Source organism: Phasianus colchicus, chromosome 1 (genome assembly GCF_987193195.1).
Source record: "Phasianus colchicus chromosome 1, bPhaCol1.hap1.1, whole genome shotgun sequence".
Lineage (NCBI taxonomy): Eukaryota > Metazoa > Chordata > Aves > Galliformes > Phasianidae > Phasianus > Phasianus colchicus.
Window position 1 is genome coordinate 178639894 of NC_143436.1, and position 23997 is coordinate 178663890.

Consider the following 23997-nt stretch of genomic DNA (forward strand, 5'->3'; position numbering starts at 1 on the left):
TAATTTCACTTCATGGTAGGATTTGGTTTATAAAGACTGTAGTAGTTGTTTTGTATTTAAACATGTACAACATAGTGCATTTCAGAAACTTGACAACTCATGCTTTCTATAAAGAATTGCTTCTGTTTGGAAAAGGGGAATGCTCCCAAAACGTAACATTTACAGAAAGTTACACAAGTAAACCCAATGTTTTCCACAACATTATGCTGAAGTAGTTTTATTTTTCATATTATAAAGCAGACAATAATAAATGCAATGAGAAAAATCGACTCTTTTTATTGAATTAAGAACTCAGGGAGATATAAACCATCAGTTGTCTTAGAAAAGAGCATTAAAAATCTGCTGTTACAAAATAAGATGACTCTCATTTTCAGAAAGATATATATCCTCTCACTGGCCAAAAATGAAGAGAGAAACTGCGTACCTGTTTCCTTCTTAATGCATATAACACTACTAAATTTATGTATACCATTCTCCCTTGCTATAACCTTAGAAGTTATTTTAAAGATATCAACAAATAATCCTTCCTGCATATCACAAACTTTTATTCACTAATTAGAACTGCAGTCAACCAGTAGGAGAGAGGATTGTTTATCCTCCAGCAATTGGTCATATGGCTTTGTAATAACAGTGCTGAGCCTGTCCAAAAGCATTCACAGAACAATTTACTAACAAAAAAAGAAAAGTGAGACATGCAAAGAATTCTTCATTACATCATCAACATTTTTTTTGCCAGACTTTCAGTTTAAACATTCTAAAGCAAAAAGTTAATTTTACTCCAACAGGAGGTGAGGCACTTACAGTGGGGTTCATAGGGAGGGGGAGGATCACCACAGGGAACACACTCCATGTCTTGAAAGCCTCCAAGCTTGGTTTTCCTATAAAAGCTTAAAAATACAAGAATAATTCATAGTGACAAAATCTTTCTCTGAGAAGTTTGAATGATGTCATACTCTCGTACAAAGAACTTATCTAAAATACCTTCCTAATCAAGTAGGTCTGGCTTGTTTTCAACCATAGTATTAACCTAGCAATATGCTTTCTGTTGCGGCACATTAAGAAAAAAGTACTAACTTTACTTTTGTTTAACATAACATAACTACTAACATAAATATTCCTTTAAAATATGAAAACTATATCAGCTAAAACAAACAGCTTTCCAATTGCTCAAGAAACTTCCACACTAACAACATGAATAGAAACAGATTTATAGGGTCTAGGACTGGAAGTGCCAACGTGATCATTCACTCAGAATGAAATCTGTTAACATCTGTTTGTAGCTGACACAGCTACTGAATCATTTTCAAGCTGAAAAATAGAAAATGACACTTTGGAAACCAGTGCAAAACAGATATCATCATATTTTATGAGAGATAATAGCTAAACCTTTAGTTTGGCAAGCTGTAGATTATATGTACATCCATCCATTCTCTTAGGCCACATCTAAAGTGATGGGTAGGGTATATAAGTGGTGTCATGTTCTACAGTTCTGTTCCTCATAAGGTCCAGACTAGAAACTCAGCGATTCCTGTACTCATGTTTCCAACCTTACTGTCAGTAAAAGCACATTGTGTTATCAGCTGCCATCTCAAAATGTACCCAAACACATGGATCTAGAGCAGAATACTTACAAGCAAGCTCAATTAAGGTTCACTCCTAAATCATGTTTTACTCAGGCTTCCTTCTTCTTTCCTTTTCCATCTTACAAAAACACAGCTTATATTATTTACACCATAAGAAAATTGTTTCCTGTTTCACAGCCAAATAAGTCCTACAGTACATATGTATTAATATGCAATAAGAATGTAATCAGTCATTGGGCTTTAGGGCTTTTCAGATGTCACTGTCAGTAACAGTTAATCTTAAACTGTGACTTAAACTAATACTTGTTACCAAAGCTTTACTAATTGCTTTTTAAATGAAAAGGCCTCACTTCTGTCTTGAGAGGAATAATACAAGGAGCTTCAACAGCGTTCAGATAATTGTTAGCTGCTTTGAAAATAAGTAAATATAAAAATTAAATTGTAATGTGTATCTACATCTATATATCAGAAATACATATCCTGAAATTATAAAACCTGCTACAGTTACAAATCAGTTCTCATAACCTACACCTATCAGTTAAACTACCAACTGACAGTTCAAAAAGGCACGAAATGTCTTTTAACAAATTCATGGCAAATACTGATAATAGTGGAACTTGGCCACAAAGTAAAGAAAAATCATTTAGAGACCTTGCAACTAAATTCTATAGAGGGAGAAAATTAGCAACAAAGACCTAGGGTGACCAGATCAAACAAAGAAGGCACAGCTCCTGACTTATACCATAGCTGTTTGATTAAGTCTCCACACTTATAATTTGCCCCAAAATATTTCCTTTAGATACATTTGAGATTTTTCAGTCAGGATCATACTCTACAAAGTGACAAAACTGTAAGAGAAATTCAGGAGCGTGAACCAAAATCACTACTCTAGACCTGAAAACATACATGTATGAGAACTATTATACACTGACCCAAGGAGAGAAGAAAAAAAAACCAATACAAGAATGTGATCAGTTCTTCAAGAAGGTAAATATCTATGTTATAATAAAGTAAACATTTTGAAACAATGAAGGAACTCGCAAGTAACAACATTTGTATTTCACTCAGGCATCACACAGATGGCTCTCTAATAAATCAAGTAGGTGTTTATCAGACTATTTTGACAGTTGAAAATTAAGAAAGAAATTCTGAAATTAGTTGCTTGGATGATACAAAAAGTTATTGGCAAAGCCAAGATTAAAACATGGGTCCTTCATAGTTATGTAAAGGATCTATCCAAACATTCATCTGGAAAATATCATCAATCGATGTTAATGCAAATAAGCTTTGAATTTGTTCAAGTCTCTCATCTTCAGAAATGGCCTTACCCTGGTAAACAGTCTCCACATAGTGCATTGCTGGTGGCAGAACAGTTGGCCTTCTGAAAACGGTTAACTAGTGCACAATCCAGACAAGGCTTGCACTTCTGAAAGCCCCAGTCTTCCTTGAATCTGTTTGGCCTGCAAGTCATGCACTGTGCATCCTCCCCATATCCAAAGCCGCATTCCTGTAGGGATTAACAAGCAACAGTAAGCTATTCAGTCACTGAAAGCATGAACAAGAAGAGAATGCTGGGATAAAATGAAGACCTGGTATAATTATTACTGAGAGTAGTCTTTCTAGAGACAAAAGGAATCCATTCAGCAAGTTCAAATGTGTCTTCCACTGCTAATAATCTCCCTTACTTCTATAAGTAATACTTAGTCAACCACTTTATTCAAGAAACCACTGTGTATTTGAATGATAAAGGGCTTCAAGGACTCCCACAGTTTCATTATTACTAGCTTATGGTAGAATTATTGAGCTGTCTGTTTTTTAATTAGGTCAGTCATGTGAAAGTGCAGAAACTGGGACAAGTGAAGTATAAAGGCACTTACTCAGTTACAAATACAGCAAAGAAGCACTTTGATATTAAGGTTCACAGTTAAGGTGAACAAAGTTAATTGTTGAATAGAGTGTACTGATCTTCAAAGGCTTAGAAATTCTGTTACCAAATAAAACAGAGCTGGTTAATGACCACTGGCTACACACAAAACGTTGCTTAGCCATTACGAATTTCAGAAACTCAACCTACTCCAGTTCTAACAGTACTTAACCTGTCAGAAAAAATTAATAGCTCTGGGAATCAGAGGGATGCATAATATTTGACTACATAGGGAATACTGTTATGGCTGGTGATTCACCAATTTCAAGAGATTCTCTCCATTCATTTGGAAAAAGACACATAATACAACTGATTGGCAACAAAGAGAAACAATATACCAAACTATTCATTATACTTTGGGGATCGGGTTCTACAAACTAATTACCTAGAACTATCAATCTATTTCATTTTTCTGTCACTTTTTTTTTTTTTTTTTTTTTTTTATGAGCTATATCAAGTCACTAGGAGTTGTTCCTTACTTTTCCCATCTGAATATCCTATTAATTTTTGCAGTAATTTGACTAAATGCATTAGTGGCACAACGCAAAAGCAAAATGGATGTAACAAATTGTTGGAAAGGACTTATGGGGACAGAAAAAGATGGGAAAGACAGCATGAGGACTTCTTTCTCCAGCATGCAGTCTTAATGGAAGAATAGAGCAAATTCCCAACAGGAAAACTGTAGGAGTTCTTCAACTGGAGCAACTTCAGATAAGGCTTCCACCAGTTTCCTCCACAAAGCTCCATGTTCCATGCACACAAATGACTTTTCCCAGACACTCATCTAAGTAAATGGCTTTGAGCCTCACAATGCACACAGAGTTCTCCATGCCTTTATTTTGAGAACATTCATGAAACTTGATCTGTGATGGGCTTAGCTAATATGTGCTTTTAGTGCCTTGGATTTGCAATGATATGGTAAAGTATCAGAAAGAAAGAACGTCTAAGGATGCGTTTTACTGGACACTCTAAGAATTTTCTAATTTTCTTTATATTAAAAATACTGTCATTCTGGAGAATAAGCAGTCAAGTACACACAAAATGAACACTTCTAAGAAAGCAACTACAAATGGACATGAAATAGCTTTCCTCCATCTCCAGATCTATGAACTAAAGAGTACACATAGGGGATAACTTATTTCTAAGTTTTAACTTAGAAATAAGTTAATATATTATTAATAAATTCTTCTTCTTCTTTTCTTTCTTTTTTTTTTTTTTTTTTTTTTTTGCAGAAATGCAATTATTTGCTATTATTTTTCATATTAAGGAACGGACAATCAGTGAATACCAAGGAAAACATATTAATTTCATAAAATGTACAGCATGCTCCTCCTCCAACATATTACCCATAATAATGGTAGTATGCAAATGCAGATACAAATACTTCATTTTTTTAAAAATTGATTTCAGCCACAGAATGTTTTCCTACCACTTAATTCCTACTCTATCAGCTTCTGCTAGGAATCAATGTCAAAACAAAACAGGACTGCTATAATCACCAGTATGTTGTCTAAAAATGTCTCAGTATATTCAATTTCATTTATGCAATTGCAAGATTTCATACAAAGGCACAATTACCACTGAGGACTAGAACCAGACTAACTTCTGTTACAACATTTTGCTTTTCCTAACTCCAAATAAATGTTTTCTTTACCACATTCCTTCTATCTATGTTCTCTCTGTTTAGATCACCCAACGAGCAGTGTTACATAATATACAATATAGACAAACTTTATATGTTTGGATTTTTTGATAAATCACTTGAAAACAGTCCCTCCCAAGTCCTAGAAATTTTCAAATATAAAACCTAGATTAGCTTGATTGTAAGTTTTTCTTTCCAGACTACCTTTGAAGTTCCCAGTTAAAAACAAGCAAACACCAAGAAATGAAGTTAAACACTTTTAACTCATTAACCCGAAGTATTCAAGTTTTGGTAAGTTGTTTCTAGATCTAACAGATCTGCTTTGCTGTATTTAGATATATGGACAAATCCCAGTGATCTTTTTTAACCTGGAGTGGTTTACTATTAAGCAGTAAAAATGGCAAATGCAATATAAAGAAATCTTTTGCTCAAGGGATTTTAGCATCTCCAGTCTTTTCAAAGATGACTTCTAAGTCTTTGCCAGGAATTCTGCAGATGTGATCCATAACAACTACAACTTTATGTATGTGCTTTTTATGTTCGCATAATATTTGAGGTAGTTAACTGCCTGGCAGGTGCAAATAAATATTTAAGCTTGTAATCCAGGCAGAACTTCAAAGAAATCTGTACTCATAATTAATTGCATTCCTGAAACTGAAGGATATTATTTAGGTGATGGATTCAAACCTTTTGAATATTTGGATTTCATGATTTATCAGTCCCACAAAGAGACAAACAACTGACTTTTCATCTTCTATCAGTACACGTGCAAAATTGATGCATCAGTTTTCTTAGTGCTGTATTAACAAAGCTGGCACGTTACATGGCTGATGAGAACTGAATAGTCCTCAGCTCCCCTCATCCCTCCTACTCTCCCACCCATGCTCAGAAATAAGTGCTTATCTCCTATGGTAGTTCACCTCAGGACTGCAGGAAAAAGGAAAAGCTTATTAGCTGCATTAGTTGGATTTCAAACAGTTATTTCTGTTTTCATATCAGGAAAAAAAAAAAAGCAGGTAAACACACGTTATATTTGTCTCTCTTTTCGTGAAGCAGGCTGTGAAGAACAATTTGCCCATTTTTTCTTTTCGTTTCCCCCTTACAGCACTGTCATCAATGGTAATAGGTAACAGGAATGAAAAATTTCTCTCAAATAATACACAGTACAAACTAAGAAAAGAGAAATATTAATTTACAAAACTGCATTACAATTCATTGAAACTATCCTCAAAATTCAAATGCACTTCTGTTTTATGGATAATTATAAAACGTTCACTGTCACAGTACTTGGCTATCAGTACTATCTCATCATCATACATCAATCCCCAGAAAAACTAGTTCAGATGCTTCCAAAGCATCTCTAGCAAGACAGGACAATAAATCCATAACTTAGTTTCAAGAGGCATTTAAAAATATTGTATTGGCAATTTTAAACCTTTTCTTTCAGTATATACTACCCATATGCTGACTCAGACAGAAGAGCCAAAAGTGCAGCAGACTATGAAGGGTAATGGAATGAAATGGTGTGGTTTCTTCCCTAGAAGTTGAGTGCAGCATAGAAAGTAAGTGAACAGCAAATTAGAATCTTTCAAACAAAATAACTTCAAATTCCATTTAAAAATGCTTTCAGGCATGAAAATCACAATCTGACAGTACTTTTTACAGTTTTTTCCCTTAGTTCTATTCATTATCCTCAACCTAAGCAAGTCCTTATATTGTACAACACTAAGATGATCCACTTGGTCCATCATGACTAAATGAACACTTGGATATTCTCAAAAAGAAAAAAAAGCCTTTCCGTTACTAAGACATGAAAAAATCAGGTCACACAACAGGTTGCTGCATTACATCACGGCTGGGATCTGCCTCATCTACGATTGAGTAATCAGATGCATCTGCCAGCAGAAGTCACAGAGCAGGACAGGATGCAACAGTACATTGCAAGTGTGAAATTTAGCTCCTGTGGCAAAGTTAGTGTCAGAAAAGTCTCACATTTGGTGAGTAAGATTTGACATGCTACATGCATCTGCTCCAGCGTCCAAGAGACCGACCCTGAAACACATTAGCCTCTACTGCACTGAGGTATGGCAGGCTTCTTCAGAAGCAGCCCTCTAGCTTTAGAAAGTTACACTGTCACAGCTGAACACAGCAACAGTTGCCCTCAGTAACTTCACCAGGATAAAGTCAGATGAAATACCACCTCATTTTCTTTGTAAGGACAAATTCACAAGTAGACATAAACAGCACCTTTCTGATTAATTCATAATTCCTGTTCTTGCTTTGATGCAAGCTCCCCTTTCCTTCATCAAATACCTAGCACAAGGAGGTAACCTATAATGCAAAGAATAGCCCTATATCAGCAGCCCTCAAGGTGCCTCTGCCCGCAAAGGCAACAGTCTGCGAGTGATGGCATTTATCATCGTGTATTTGGTGACATAACTGCCTTAAAGCATTCTCTCCCTTTCATCTGTACTCTTTCTTCCTTGTAGTATGCTGTCCTTAACCACTGATACAAGTGAGCATGAGGCTAAACTGTAGATCTGATCATAAGACAGATTGTGATCAGTTCAGCAATCTGTTTTCTAGTACATCCTAAAGATTTACTGTGCTGGTACAACTGTATGTTCGGGCAGAGCACTGTAAGGAAAAAACACTACTGTCAGTTCAGTGTTTCTGAAATACAACCTCAGGTGTGACCTGTCGACAAATTCATAGACTGGCCTGGGTTGAAAAGGACCACAATGATCATAAGAGTTTCAACTCCTCTGCTGTGTGCAGGGCTGCCAACCACCAGCCCAGGCTGCCCAGAGCCACATCCAGCCTGGCCTTGAATGCCTCCAGGGACGGGGCATCCACAACCTCCTTGGGCAACCTGTTCCAGTGCGCCACCACCCTCAGTGTGAAAAACTTCCTCCTAATACCTGACCTGAACCTCCCCTGTCTCAGTTTAAAACCATTCCCCCTTGTCCTATCACTACTCATCCTCATAAACAGCTGTTCCTCCTCCTGTTTATATGCTCCCTTCAAGTACTGGATGGAAGGCCACAATGAGGTCTTCCCAGAGCCTTCTCTTCTCCAAGCTAAACAAGTCCAGCTCCCCCAACCTTTCCTCACAGGAGAGGTGCTCCAGCCCTCTGATCATCTTAGTGCCCTCCTCTGGACCCGCTCCAAGAGCTCCACGTCCTTCCTGTACTGGGGGCCCCAGGCCTGGATGCAGTACTGCAGGTGGGGCCTCACAAGAGCCGAGTAGAGGGGTACAATCACCTCCCTCTCCCTGCTGGCCACCCCTTTTTTAATGCAGCCCAGAACACAGTTGGCCTTCCGGGCTGCAAGCACACACTGCTGGCTCATGTCCAGCTTCTTGTCCACCAGGACCCCCAAGTCCTTCTCTGCAGGGCTGCTCTCAAGTAGCTCTTTCCCCCCTTTGCATAAATACCTGGGATTGCCCTGACCCAAGTGCAACACTTCGCACTTGGCCTTGTTGAATCTCATTAGGTTCACAAGGGCCCACTTCTCCAGCCTGTCTAGGTCCCTCTTTCTCAGTTTAGAAAGGTATTATGAAATGCTTAACACTATAGAAAACAAAAAAAAGAACCCTAATAGCTATAATAATAATTCTGTATATATATACACCTACACACATATATGCATACACCACATACATACGTACAAATGCAAGGGGAATTTTGCCCTGCACACCTATCTGTACTGTTGATGCAAGTCTGTGATACATCAAGTATATCTGTGACAAGATGGGAACACGCTGGACTCATACCAGACCTAACTTAATTAGAAATGGTTAAAGCTTAATTAAGTCATCTTTGCAGCTGGCATCACATAAGATTTGCAAGTCTGATCTTCAGTTGTCACTGTGGTTTCCCTTAAGCATAGGGACAAATAAGGCCTGCTGATTTCATTGAGTTTTGCAAATCCACAATAAGAATTCCTTTTTTTATATATAGTCATCATGATTAAGTAACAGCATATTAGTATTGACTTCTGTAACATCATGTACTCAGTTTTACAGAAGCAAAGAACAAAAATACATGCACATGTGTACTTAAGCAATAAACTAGTTGCTGTCAATTTGGCAGCATTGTATTTAACAAGGCACAGTATTCACTTGGAATCTGTCAATCAATTCCTGAAACTATTTTTTGAAAACAAAACAAAAAAAAGCACATGGATACCAGTATATTTTACTATAGATTCAGTCTTATAGTCATGCTCACACAACAGTGTATCTAGTTTTATCTGTGGTACTTTCAAATAGGAGCAGCCAATATTGGAAAGGAAAACAGCAAACATTTGTGATAATCACCTAGAAACTTATTAAAGTACAGCATAATTACTAAATAAGCAAACACTGCCTCTGTCACGTGCTGCAAATTACTTCAAGTATATCATTAAATCCAGTTTCCCGTTGTATTCTGACCTTTCACTTCAAATACTTAGTTCATTCAAACTGTAGTTCAGTAAGGCTATTTTTCAACCACATTTCAGTAACAATCATAGCATTCCATCCTCCACCAAGATTCACAGGAAGTTGTACATCTGTTTCTAAGGGAAGTTATATTTTCACTCACATTTAGGTTTGAGCAAAACCTACTCAGTAATTTCAGTTTTGATGCGGGGGTAACTAAAAGAGTATGTGGGAGCCTATTCATGCCTGGGGAAAGTAATTGCCTCGATACTGAAATCCAATTAAGCATTCATACTTTTAGAGAAATTAGTATTAAGAATCAGAACTGTCAGACTAAAGAAAGAGTTAAAAATATGACACAAATAGCATACTACTGCAAACCATAACCTACCTATCATAGCTTACTTTCAATTTAATAAATAAATGCTAAAGCATAAGTAATTAGTGAAAGTATTAGTTTCTACAGCCATTTTTAACTTGACAGGTAAATATGACACAGCAACGTATGCTAGAACTACAACAACTGCTTCACTTGAACTGCTGTAACAGAGTGTCATAATCATGAACACAACTCTTTATTACCTCCCTTCTTCCCCAGTCTTTCATATGTCAAACTTAAGTCCAATCAAATAAATAAATAATCTAGCAAACATCCAAACAAAACCACATTTATACCATTAGTCACCTTCAAATAAATAATACAGTTCATGTACTAATAAGACAAATTCTAGCTAACTGGAACAGGTTGCCCAAGGAGGTTGTGGATGCCCCATCCCTGGAGGCATTCAAGGCCAGGCTGGATGTGGCTCTGGGCAGCCTGGGCTGGTGGTTGGTGACCCTGCACATAGCAGAGGGGTTGAAACTCTATGATCGTTGTGGTCCTTTTCAACCCAGGCCATTCTATGATTCTATGTTGCTATGATTCTAACACTGGGTAACGTAGAAAGCAATCCTCACTAAAGTATAAACTAAATACTTCATTGAATGCTAACAACAAGGTGTGGAGGAATGGCGAAGACATTTCAATGCTTTGTAAGGCAATCACCTTTTGCTGATTAATAAGCATAAGAATTTCTTCAAGTAAATCTCTTCACCCTCGAACTGCAATATGTTACTTGTGATTGCTTTCAGTATTGAACATTGGAAGAAACAAAGAAAACAAGCTGAAATCTTTTTTTTCCCCTGTTGTTTAAACACAGATTTAGTAAAGTTCCAAGTTAAAAAAACCTTAACATCTACATAACAAAAGTAACTCTGAAAATTAAATTTCACAGCTCTTAGATAATACCTTAACTCCCACTTTTATCATCCTTTTTACACTCACAGTTCCACGCTGTCAAGACGTGTATATATTTATATAGTTGCTGGACATTGGTGCAAGTGTCACACATAAGGCTGAGAAGTCTGCTTATACTTCACAGTATAAGTTCAAATCCCTCCAAGACTCATGATTAATTTGGTTCTAATCTCTTCCATTCCTTGTTTCAACTGCATCATCATTAGCTATCCTTACTCATTCACAACATCTACTTTCTCTGTGCTGAAAACAATTAAAATCTCCCTTATCACTTGCATTAATACTTAAATATCAGCTTGGAAAAAACTTGAGCAAAATCCCTAGATGCATTGAATCCCAGTCTGTAAACTACATCATCATTCATTTCCATTGATTCACTTCTTGACTCCTAAAAAAACCTGCCAACTTCAAAACTTCCACATGGATTTTCTTTTGGAAGAGATGTAGTTTTTTTTTTTTTTTTAAAAAAAGAAAAAATAATTAAAATCAAACTCACCATAACAATCTTCCTTTTTGTTTTACTTACAGTAATAACAAGAAATTTTTACATGCTTTCTACTTATTACATATATTTTTCCAGCCTCAGTCTTCTTAGCTATTTTACACAGATGATACAGACTAGATTTATAGCATTAATAAGTTGTAAAATAAAGGAACTTAGCCTTATTTGAAACTGGCTGCCCAACCCACCTATCTGTTGCAACCACAGAGCTAGTGAAAACACTGCTCACCTATCACCCAGCTGGTCTAAAAAACCATCTCAGATCTCACTTGAATCCTATTTAATATTTATGTACTTAAGCTTTTATTTCTTTATTATAAACTATTCTGTTCAGCCAAGTCACTGTACAGAAGACACAAAGATTGTCTAGGTGGAATTATCTCTATAAAATCTAGAAACAATTCTATTGTTTTATTATTTTATTATCATTTTCTTGACAGAAGATTTCACGTCATGAGCATCACAACACGTTACTTGAAAAACCAAAGATGTTTCAGACGTCAAAACATCAGAAAAAACCTCATATCATAGATACATCTATTATATTAGACACATGAAGATGCATTTATTGGAACAAAGTCAAGAAAGCCTGATATGCTTACCTTTGAGAGTTCCATTCCTGGTCCACACTGTTTGCAGAGAATACATTTCCCAGTGTGGTCTCTAAATTCTTGCTCTCTGCAGTCTCCAGTCTCACAAATTACCCTACTTAGCTAAGAAAAAAGAAAAAGAAAAAAGATTAACTTTATTTCTGATTTATATGTAATTTATACAAATTCTAAGTCAGAGAAATCACATTTTTATCTTAAAAAATGATTTTCTGCATTATGAGGAATACCATAAGCACTACCATCAGCCATGCAAAGGCTCAGTATAATTAACTGAATCCTAGCCAGAAACATTATCAAACACACAAGTGCTCTCAAGAGAATTTTAAATTCAATGTCTACAGACTTCTATCACAGAAAGTGCTCTCCACAATTGCTTCCAAATTCTTACTTTGTGTATTAGTCCTTTCAGAAAGGCCAAAGCCTTTCTGATAGCAATGAACCATTAATTACCCTTAGTTTCAGAGCTTGGCTTTGCAGGTCAGTTGAGGTATGCCTACAAGCAAATGTAATTGCATGCCATGCTAATATTATATGGATAAAATGGACACTTCAAACTCCTGAACTATATATCTACATGGCATACTGTACTAACAGATTGACATTGAAATGACAGTAGCAAGAAATGACACAAAGTAGATGACCAAGCTCACATTAAAATTGGAAAAAAATATTTTATAGTTGTTTAAATAGGTTTGAGTCTTCCAGACTTAGTGGTTACACACAGAAGACACCACTCCTGTGTCTGACATAATCACTTATTTCAACATTCATCTGGGAATAAAGCTGAATTACATACTTACCAAATATGCTAGTAAGATTATAAGCATCTTCAATTTGTCTTCTCCTTGTAATCCTTTAGGATCCATTTCTTACAATTAAACCTTCACTCCCCACAAAAAAAAGAGAAAAAAAAATTGTATTTCACTGTTGTTTAAATTTAGATAAAACATACATCTTCTAGCTTAGCTATCTATTCATAGTGTTTTAAAATGCTTCTGATAGATTCAAGGAAGCTAAGTAACTAACACAAACACATACAAATATATTTTCAACTTTAATAAATAAGCACACAATAAAATTAGTTAATAGAATTATGATGTTCCTGTAATAAAATGTTGTCTTTTTAAAGAAGATAAGACAACATGCATGAAGTTTCTGTAGCCTTAATTCTTAAAATTCAGAGGTTGCTACCAGTCCAGATCAGAGAACTTCAACATTTGCAGAGCCTCCTAACATCTGATGTTGACCCCTAACACGTCTGACAAGCAAGCAGGATACCAGCTACATACAGGTGCCACTTATCAGTCAGGATGCAGCTGATCACATGGTGTAATGTGGAGCAAAATGAGCTCTGCAATGAAGTGGAGGCATACATAGGCTTTGTTTCTACTCCTTACCAAAGGAAATTAACTTCTTAAAACATGTTAATAATCATTTAAAATCAAATAGGCAAAGACTGATACGCAAGGCATTTCAAAAGGCTTAACCAAATCACATCCTACCTACCTCAGGTAAAGAAAGCCTACAAAGCCTTTCTTAATTAATTTAAGAAGCACTAACAAGCAAATGATTAAATAAATAAAGGGAAACAATCTGAAACTGCCACAGAAATGTGGGGTTAAGTTTCCTGGATTATTAGACCAACAAACCATTAGTCTATGCCATATGCCTATAATCATTCACAAGTCGTACATGGCCAATAGAAAGTTTCTTCTCACTTCACTTTTATTTATTTGAGTTTATGTTCATTTCCAGGTTTTTTTTGGTCAGTAAACTAGAAATACTAGCATAGCATTTTGTGCAGAAATCCATGGTGTACAGCAACAAGAAAAGAATAAGTAAATTTAGCCCATGTACTATTACATTTGAATGTGGTCCTAGCTTGCATATATGATAGTAATAGATTATATTTCACCTAGATTATGTGAAAAATAATGCTTAAGTATTATAGGCCTACTTCAAAACTTAAGGAACGATGTTTAATTATGTTTTTAATATATAAGATTCTAAAAATGTATCATTTAGGAGTAGAAGACATTGGCAAATGGAAGGATGGAACCCAAACATAAGAAAAGAACTAAAGACAAAGATTAAGGACAGCTTCAAAGTGTGTTATGATATGGAACTATGACAAGCAGAACACATAAGAAAATGCAAAAATCATAATGAGAACAAATCAAGTATTACAGTAAGTGCTACATCAAGTGTTACAACACTCAATTTCACGTTTCCCAGCATGAAAACCCTAGTTAACAAATTCTAACAAATAAGAAGGAAGTGTACATCAATGGCACTGCTGATGTATTTTAAGATTCAAAATTTTATCTTGAAGTTTAAAAAAAAAATTAAAGTCTGACCAGGAAGGACAGAGCAGGCAGAGAGGTGTTGGCAGGCACTCTACAGAAAAGCCAAGATCCCATTCCTACAGTTCTTTCTCACCTAGCGATGGTACCAGTCTATGGGTCAATAACATCTGATTATATGCATGTCAACATGGGTAAAAAGGCAACCAAGTAACAGAACTACAAGTAGGTACAGCATCCTACAGAGGTTGCTTTTTCAAGTCTGAGGGATAAAACAGGCACAGAAATGTGAACTAGGAAATCTTGGAAGGAGTTCTGGATGACCCCAATACAACAGTTGAAACTAACACGAATCATAAAAGAAATGGAAAAATGGAAAAGTAGTACCAAAAAACTTATTATTAGGTTAGTTATCAGGTGCGCTAAATTGGAATAAGAAACTAACAATATTAATGCAATAAGAAAAATTATATATATATAATTATATATATAATAATAATTTATAGCTATATATTTTATATATATATTATATATATAATTATTATATCTATAATAGCCCCAGTTCCTTCAGTCTCTCCTCATAGGTCATATTCTCCAAGGCCTTCACAGGCTTTATAGCCCTTCTTTGGACCTGCTCCAGCACCTCCATGGCCTTTCTGTACTGAGGTGCCCAAAACTGAACACAGTACTCGAGGTGAAGCCTCACCAGTGCCGAGTACAGGGGCAGGATGACTTTCTAGTCCTGCTCACCACACCATTCCTGATCCAAGCCAGGATGCCATTGGCCTTCGTGGCCACCTGGGCACACTGCTGCCTCATATTCAGCTGACTGCCCATCAGTACACCAAGGTCCCTTTCCATCAGGCAGCTTTCCAGCCACTCCTCCCCAAGCCTGTAGGGTTGCCTGGTGTTCTTGTGACCAAAATGCAGAACCCAACACTTGGCCCATCGATCCAGTCTATCCAGGACCCTCTGTAGTGCTCTTCTCCCCTCAGGCAGATCAACGTTCCCTCCCAACTGAACTCAAACTAGATTAGACCAAAGACAAATTGTGAGACTTTGCATCTTAGTGACCTGGAAAAATCAGGGAAGACTTAAGTATTACTTTCAGCATCATTCTTTGAAGTAAAGAAATTCTTATCGACTTCTTGATGTCACATAGTATTCAGTAAGGAAAAAAAGGAAAAAAAGTGTGAATACTTCACACACTTAGCAGCTATGGAAAACAGAGCTTCATGTGGTTGTGCAGTTAGAATGAAGTTGTAAATGTAACTGAGTTGCTTAGGAGGGACTATCAAGTGAATATTCTAAGCTGAATGAGATGACATTTCCTTAACAATAACATTAAGGAATATAAAACATAACAGCTCTAATTCAATTATGCTCATTTGTGTAATACTACCATAGAATTCAAAAAAGAATTCTTTATAGCACTGAAGTATGTTTCATTTTAAATTCAAATATTTACTCATAGGAATAGTGGGTGACATAAAAAAATGTATTGTAACAACTATTTATGTCAAGTTGCATATAGTATTATCAGTACAAATAGCATCACTGAGCTGCAGTAAGCCTGAAGGTCTAAAATATGAAGCCAGGGCAAAATCTAAACAGTCTGTAATGTTCTTCAAGTCACTTGAAGGATGGAAAAAAAGGAAACTGAGAACAGCCTGATTTACTGGCCAGGAGATTGAGTACTTGCCATACTACTGCAATTAAAATGTATTAGCCTTATGTAATGAAGCTACATTCATCCTATACATTTTTCCAATGTGCAATAAACTGCACATTTAATATTTTAATAAAGTTTCTTCACATATAGGCTATTTATTAAAAATCAATATTGAAACAAGCAAATGATGCATTTTTATGTTTGTAATCTTCTGTTCCAGAGTTGGATTATAAAACAAATGTCACTTCTTAACAGAAGGTGGTACAGAATAACAAGTTGGTCACACTGATAGTTAATCACATTTCTGTATGTCAGCTTCTGAAGTTTTCATACCAGATGTAGGATAACCTTAGTATAGCATTTACCTCAAAGATTTAAGACATAGAATGCATATGGAGAAGCACACTGTACTAAAACATATTTTGTTGATTTAGGTGTGGAAATTTTATTGCAACTCTGAAATATTTTCTATTGAAAAGAAAAATCTATTGCCTTTATAACACTTGCCAAATCCAACACCTTCAATCATCAAGAGTTCCAAAATCCAAAGGAAACTTCCAAAATCAAGTGTTTTAGAACTAGCTTCCAAACCGTCAAGGACTTCTCCAACTCATCTACAAAGTTTTGCGTGCTTCAGATGACCACATACAAAGTGCCATCTCACAGCATTCAGTCTGCGATACAAGATATCTTTCAGAAAATTCACAATCAAATCTTTCAAATACGGTTACAGAACTCTGGGCCTGAAACTTCAGAGCACTTGAGCAGGTTTAGTAGCTCTGAAACACATTCAAATCATATCAGTAGATATGTATGAATGCCAGTGGTATTATATCATGGAAGTGCTGATAAGAAATAACACCAAAAACCAGAAGGACAAAATATTGGCTATAACATATGAAAAACAAACAAGCTTGTATACTATAAAGAAAACTCTCAGTTAAGCGTATGGAAAAAAGTTACTTTTCACGATAACACTTCAATAAAAATAATACAAATGGTTAAGGCACATTAATAAATCATTGTATTGAAAGCAAGTCCCCAGGGAGACATAACTCTGCCAGCTGCTTGTTTTCTGTTTCTGCCTTCAGTTTTGTTTTAAGCCCCAACTGAAAAGCAGATGCTGCAGCACTTAATAGCAGTTTGCCAATGGGTAAATTTGTTCTCTCTTAATGCCAATTGTCAGTACACTGATGTAAGTTGGACAAAAGCTATTCATTTGTATTCAATTAAGTAGCAACGAGAAGAACGTTTTGCTTCTAAAATACTCACAATCAGCACATTGAAGTCAATACATAGAACCCCCATTAAGAGGTTGTGTAGTTACAAGACTGTGCAGGGGCTACTACGCGTTTGTATAACGGGGGCAATATCAAACCAGAAGTTAATAAAATGTAGTAAATGAATCATGGAAGTAAGAACTTCCAGCCTTCCGGGATCCTACAATGCACTATCCTCCAAAATGTATGTCTACATTACTGCTCAAGCAAATGAGATGGAGCAGTGATCTACTCCAAGTCTACTCACCAAAAAATATTTCCTCCTACACACACACACACACACACAAAAAAAAAAAAAAAGAGAGAAATTTCACCCTGGAAAACACATCACCTCAAGACTCAAGGCAGCAAGATTACATTACAGCCTACCAGTGGGTTTCTTATGCATATAGGCATGGAAACTTTGAAGTCACTACCATCTACCTTGTAAGGGAACCTTTATAGCGGGTGAAGTGTCCCAACTTTGAATTTGCTTAAGTTTCCTAGATCTACCAAATACCATAACTGATTTGATATTCGCATTTGACTACCACTTTTCATGCTTTCCATAACACTGACAAAGAATACTCTATTTAGTTCTGGATAAGAAAGAGGACTGAAAATATAATCGTGTAATCTTGCCAACAGAGGTCTCTGGCATGCGATGAATAGGATCTCTGCTCCCTTCTAACCACCCTGCTTCCCACCTGCAGCTGTCAACTTCATGCAATAAAATGACAAGGAGTGGCAGATGGCTTCAGCAGAGTCAGTGCCCCACGGGCAAGAAACAAGAGAAGGGAAAGTACTTATGCTGCTGTAATGATAGAGACAAAGGGAACAAGCTAGGGACAAGAACTTCCACTACAAAGCTACACATTGTTATTCTGTCTCATGCCTCTAGAACACCTTCTCTTTACATCCTGCCCACAAGTCTTGTACTCTTCCCCTTTGTAAAGTAAACAAGGTCTTGTCTGACTACATTTGCTCCAACTGCTATGAGATGACCCACGTGGAGAAGAAAAAATAAAAATGCTGTTTGTCACATTAAATATTCTATTGGATAAATCCACACTTTTTGGAAATGGCCAGACATGAAATTGTGCATGGGATTACTTATACATTTTAAGATAGGGATAGTTAAATTATAGGAAATATACATATGATTAATAGAGTCTGGGGGCAGAGAGAAAGGAGGTTTGCACAAGCAGGAAATATTTATTCTCCATATGCTTTCACTCAGGAAGCACCTGAGTTTGCAGGAGTAATGATAATGATTTAATTTCTTCCCACAATTAAAAAAAATATATATCAATACTATGGTATCTTAGCCATCATATACAGTACCAAATGAATGCACATATTCCAGTGTATCAAGAAGGGCACAATCAGCAAAACTTGAGAATGATCCACACAACTCATCCTGGTTTTTCTACCTGAAAGTGGTGCTTCCAATCCGAGCTGATAAAGTGATGCAAATAACTCATGACTCATGTTCTTCAACATGGAAGAACAGACTATTATTAATTAGAAATTAGTGCAAAATATGGTGACAAAGATGTAATGAGGTGACATTTTTCCTTGACTTAAGCAACACTTTACAGAGGGTTCAAGCCTGAGAGTTGGGTAAGAGGTGCTAATCTCACTGAAGTTGATGAGACTACCCATACAAGTAATGACCACTCTGTGCTTCAAGACTAAAGCTTTGGTAAATAGAGTTGCTTCTTCTGTTTAATACATCTCACTCATCTCGGTTTCTTGGAGACACCAATGTTCTATATGAAACATCAACATAGAGCTGCATTTGTACATACCTGAATGTGTGAAAAAGCAATAGAATGAAAGAGGAATGCCGTTATTACATTCATGTTTCACTTATACCAAAGCAGACCAGTGGTTCTTCTTCTAAGCCACTTTTAATAATCATAAAGCAGTAAGTTGGTTAATACAGTAACCACTGCAATGTCAACGTATCACATTTACCCAGCAACATTATAGCAGTTTTGTGCAGCATGCAATGATTTAAAAAGCACAAACAAGTTATTTTCTTTCTCTTTTGTTAGGACTGCAAGGGCAAGTTACATAAACTGGGGGTAAAGTACTCAATTGCCTCCTTCACTGGAGATTTACGCATCTTACTGCTGACCTAAGAAAGTAAACGAGTGCAACTCTCTAAAATATAATTAATAATTATTGTAAGAAATCACTGATCATAAGTAATTAACAAAATCAGCTTAATTCCTCCATCCCTTGAGGTCACCGTATCACAGAACGGCTTGGGGTGGAAGGGACGCCAAGGATCATCAAGTTCCAACCCCCGCAGTTCCACGAGCCTTGTATTTCTAACACCGCCTCTGCTTACCCGGTAACGCCGGCACCCGGTCAGTCCGCCCCGCTCGCCTTACAGGCGATGCTGAAGGCACACTGGAAAGGGGTTCCGCCAATCCGCCCCTCCTGCTCACATCAAGCACTACTGGACTCCCTTTGTTCACTTAGGGTAGAAAACAAACACCAGGTACCGACATTTGTCAAGGCTACCGGGTCCTGCGCTCAGCCCGAGGTCAGACTGATGGAGACAGACATCGCGAAAGGAAGTTGAACAATCAAAGGCTTTCCAGCAGAGCCGTAATCGCTCCTTTCCATCCCGTTTGCAGCCCCGAGGAAGGTGCCTAGCTCCTGCTTTCTCTCCAGCTCCGAAGCCGCTCGCGGTGCCCAGCCGCGTCCCGGCGCTGCTGGCGGTCCGAGAACCGCCTCCCTCCCGCCGCGCGCTCCCCTCGCTCCTCCGGGGGAGGCTCCCAGGGGAGGCTCCGGGAACTGCGGCGCCTCGCCTCGCCTGGCAGCCTCCCTCCCGCCCCTGCAGACGGCGCGACACGGCTCGCACAGACCCACCTGCTTGCTTGCTGCCGGCGAGCCTCTGCCCGGAGCCCGCGCCCTCCCTCCCGTCCTCTCGCTCCGTCGCCGAGGCAACGCGGCGCCGCTCCCCTCCCTCCCTCCCTGACCGGCCGGGGGGCCCGGCTCAGGTGACCGCGGGCAGCCAATCAGCGGCCACACGTGCCCCGCGGCGAGCAGACGCGCGCTCCCGCTGAGGCGGGGCCGCGCGGGCGAGGCGGCGGCCGTGGGGTCGCGTTCAGCGGGTGTCGCGTGCTGCCGATAGCTGCCGCCGCCTCAGAGGGCGGGCGGAGCCGTGCTGCCGCTCGGTGATGTGCTGGTGCTGTTACCAGGCGTCGAGGGGGAAAAACAAAACAAAAACAAACAAAAAAATAGCGCAGAAGCTCTTCACCTCAGGATCAGCCCTAAGCACTGCTCGGCTCCTCGTTGCATGGAGCAGCCAGGCTGTACGCAGCCAGGCACCACCTGCGGCTGCAGAGGTCCTCTGGTGACTCCCTGTGAAAGTTCTCCCTTCTCTCAGCGCTTAGGTGGGGTTTTCTTTCCTGCCAGCTCAAAGTCTGAAATGTTTTGCCGTTCTGTAGGCAGCCAAGCTGTGGCGTAACGCCAAGCACAAACTCAGAAACCCAGCCCTTCGCAAAGGAGAAATTGTTCATATTCACTGGAAAAGATGCGACTTACTGCCACCTGTACGGTGAATTAGGAGCTGGGCTGGCATTAGCAATGCTCCAGCTTTGGTAAAACCAGTCTCGGTGAAACAATTTTAGCGAGGAATTCAGATCAGGAGTTTCAACTTTGAATTAAGAGATTAACGCGACCATCATTAACTTTGGTTAGCGCTACCGCCACAGCCCAAGCAGTACTACGGACACACTGGGAAGTCAGGTAGGGTGTGGAGATGGTGAACAATCAGGTACACTTGGCAAGAAAGCATCTTCAAATAAACCTTTTTTTGGGAGCTTCTCACAGAGATAAAGTTTTGGAATTTGCCTGCTATGTGGAGTTCTATAAAACAAGTAGTTCTTGTTGTAATACAGCAAGTGGCTTGCGAAAAGATAAATGGTTGCAACAAAATGAGTTGTTCTCAATTAGAGGGAAAAAAGAGCTAACTCAGAATTCACAGGGCTTTTTATTTAATTATCTTCTAAAGGGCCTGCAAAGACGAGTTCTGTTTCAGGCCTGCTGCCAGAAGGAGCTCTGTGAAAGGCTGGAATGTCTGCGAGGAATGGCACATTACAGCAGCGGCGGTGCATCTGTTGTGCATGGCAGCTGCTGTGCAGCACTGGGCTCTCTGCATCCTCTCGGTATTTATGGGCAGCTGCTTTGAATGTTAGGTTTTGTGTGGACACCTGGAAAATACACTGCACGAGTTCTTGTTGGAGTCACTCTGTGTTTCAGGTGCTCGTTTTAAAGGAATATAGTTACAAAGTGTATTAAAACATCCCAGAGCTCTTAAAACATTGTCTGAACACTGAGAACTACCACAGAAAGAAGCATTAAGACTTTCTTATCACACAGAGGTTTACTTCTGCGATGAATTAAGAACAGTGAGGGTGATGGAGTCTGGAATATTGAAGTGTGTGTAAGTCTCTGTTGGAGACTTGGAAAATGAATGGGTTAATTCCATGCATCACTGAAAGATGATGAAAATTGCAGGCCTTTTTAAATTAGGACATTTCTTCTACAGAAATGGAAGTCAGCAGAGATTCTCAGTAGAGAAAGCAAAGATTTGGAAAGTAGTTTTCAGTTGACCGCTTTGATAAGACTAAGTTACGTGACATATCTGATGTGGAAGAAGAAATTGTACAGCAATAGGAAGTTGTTATCTCCATATCTCAAATGCTAACACAGCTCCCCCAGTCAACTGTGAGATAGATCTACTCTTGTTATGACAGCTGCTGGAAACTGATGTCAGTATATCTGTACAATGTCTTTTGATACTCTTAACTGTTACAAATCTTAAAGTATGTTTATGATGTTATCTAAGACACACTGTTTGGAAATGGCTCTATTTATAATCAGAAATTGCTCATGCTTTTTTAATAAATAAATTACAGACTAGTCTGATTTGCTTGAACTTTTTCTTTCTGAAGACTTAAGCCAGAGGATTAATTAATGTTTATACAGCACTTTGTATACACAATCATAAGCGCCAAGAATTATTATTATTTAATCTTTAAAAGTCAGATCAATGAAAAATTGAACAGTCAGAGAGCTGTTTTTTAAAACAACAAAAATGCTGAAAATCCCCTGCTCCCTGCCCATGCCCTCCCCCCCCAGCCCCCCCCCAAATATGTCCAACTCTGTTTTCATTTCAGTCTCACATACAGACAAAGAAAGATAGTTTTCAGTTTAAATAGGTTAACGCCCATCTGTGGGGACTTTTTACATAATGAAAAAAAAAATAAAAAATTCTTAAATGCAGTTCCAGGGCCTGAATGTTGCAAATAGGTTACATTGGTGGACTTAAACATTAACATATCTCATTAGCAGTGTTACTTCTGTGAGCAGCTTTATTCATCTGTGTGATTGTAGGGTCAGATCCTTACAGAGATAATTTAAATGTATTTGACTTGTAGCTATTTTGACTCCTGGGGAAAACTAAAAGAATCCCTTCACTATGGTTTGCTGTTTCTGTTTGTTTGTTTGTTTGTTTTCCTTCTTTCTCTACAGCAAGGTAAGGTGTAGAATCACTTTTTCTCAGGAAATAAATGTACATGTTAGAACACAAGGAGCAAGCAAGAGAAGAGTGAAAAGGTGAAGAAGCTCGTCAGTGAAGTATAGGGCTGGTTAATAAAATTAATGTTTGAAACTGTCTTTTCAGGCTTACAGGAACATGCTTTGGTACATCCTCACAGAAAAATTCTAAACCTCACAGAAAAATTCTAAACTTTGCTTTGGCTATGCCTTCAACAATATTCTTCCTTGACAGCTATATACACATTATTCATGCAGTGCTAATTGCTTTCCTGAGAGTGTAATTGACTTGTTAAGTTAGAATATGAATTAATTGGTGGTGTAGAAAAGTAAATGATACCAAGTCAGGCCTGGTCTTAATCTGTGTCTGGCATATTATCTCTTGATATTAAGTAAATTTTAAATTTATATATACAAATATACTTCTAATTCGAATGAATCAAAGTTTTCTGACTAACTAATGAAAGATGGCTACAGTCATCTGGAAGTGCTGATAACTTAATTTTGTTCATATGTGAGAAGCCTGTTAAAATTCGATTTTGCATGTTACTGTAGTATATATGGAAATATACATGAAATAGGAACACCCTGAGGGTCCTGGACTGAAATCCCCCAAAGAATGGTATCTTAATAGTGCTTAATAGCTACTAGCTATGCATACTTTCACTTGCATTTTGTTAATTAAAAAAACGTACTTAAGACTTACACACATCTAAGTTTAGATTTAAGCACAGGTATTTGAATTCAGGATTTCAGGAGAACTCACTATCCACCATTAAGACCTGATGTTCAGAGAGCTCACTGTCTGGAATGTTGAACTTTGCAAGTCTGGCCCCAGTTATGGGTTCTAAGTTCTTCTGAAAATCAAAATTATCTTTAAAAACCTGCAGAAGAAACTTAAGTCTTATTTTCAAATAATCCTGCTACAGGCAAAGAACCACTCACAGATTTGGCCCATACTCATAAAAATTCTGGCCCTTAAAGGGCCAAAGTACAGTGAATAATCCCAATTCTTCTAATGATTCTTTACAGTGAATTTCTGAAGTATACTTGTCTTCTATTTTCTTAGAGTACATATTTGTAATATGAATTTGAGGAGCAATGTAAAATATTGTGAAGTAAAACTGCTTCACTGAAATAGTAGGAAAACTTTCCTGGAGTTCTGCAAAACCAGGTGTTTACTCTAGATAAGATAAAGATT

The 23997-nt window shown here is 37.8% G+C and overlaps 1 protein-coding gene across 3 annotated transcripts in view; it reads right to left on the bottom strand.

The window, feature by feature from the left end:
* TNFRSF19 (TNF receptor superfamily member 19) overlaps nucleotides 1-23997 on the bottom strand; it is a 54249-nt gene that overhangs the window by 28967 nt on the left and 1285 nt on the right. Inside the window, exons 1-5 of one of the 3 annotated variants that reach the window (XM_090133815.1) lie at nucleotides 20103-20187; nucleotides 12783-12863; nucleotides 11974-12084; nucleotides 2912-3090; nucleotides 802-887 (exon numbers count right to left, since the gene is read on the bottom strand). In XM_090133815.1, coding sequence (XP_089989941.1) covers nucleotides 802-887; nucleotides 2912-3090; nucleotides 11974-12084; nucleotides 12783-12848 — 442 coding nt within the window. In that variant the 5' untranslated portion in view covers nucleotides 12849-12863; nucleotides 20103-20187. Of the gene's footprint in view, nucleotides 1-801; nucleotides 888-2911; nucleotides 3091-11973; nucleotides 12085-12782; nucleotides 12864-19575; nucleotides 20071-20102; nucleotides 20188-23997 lie in introns of those variants that run through there. The other 2 variants (XM_090133816.1, XM_031615712.2) reach the window with 2 other exon arrangements.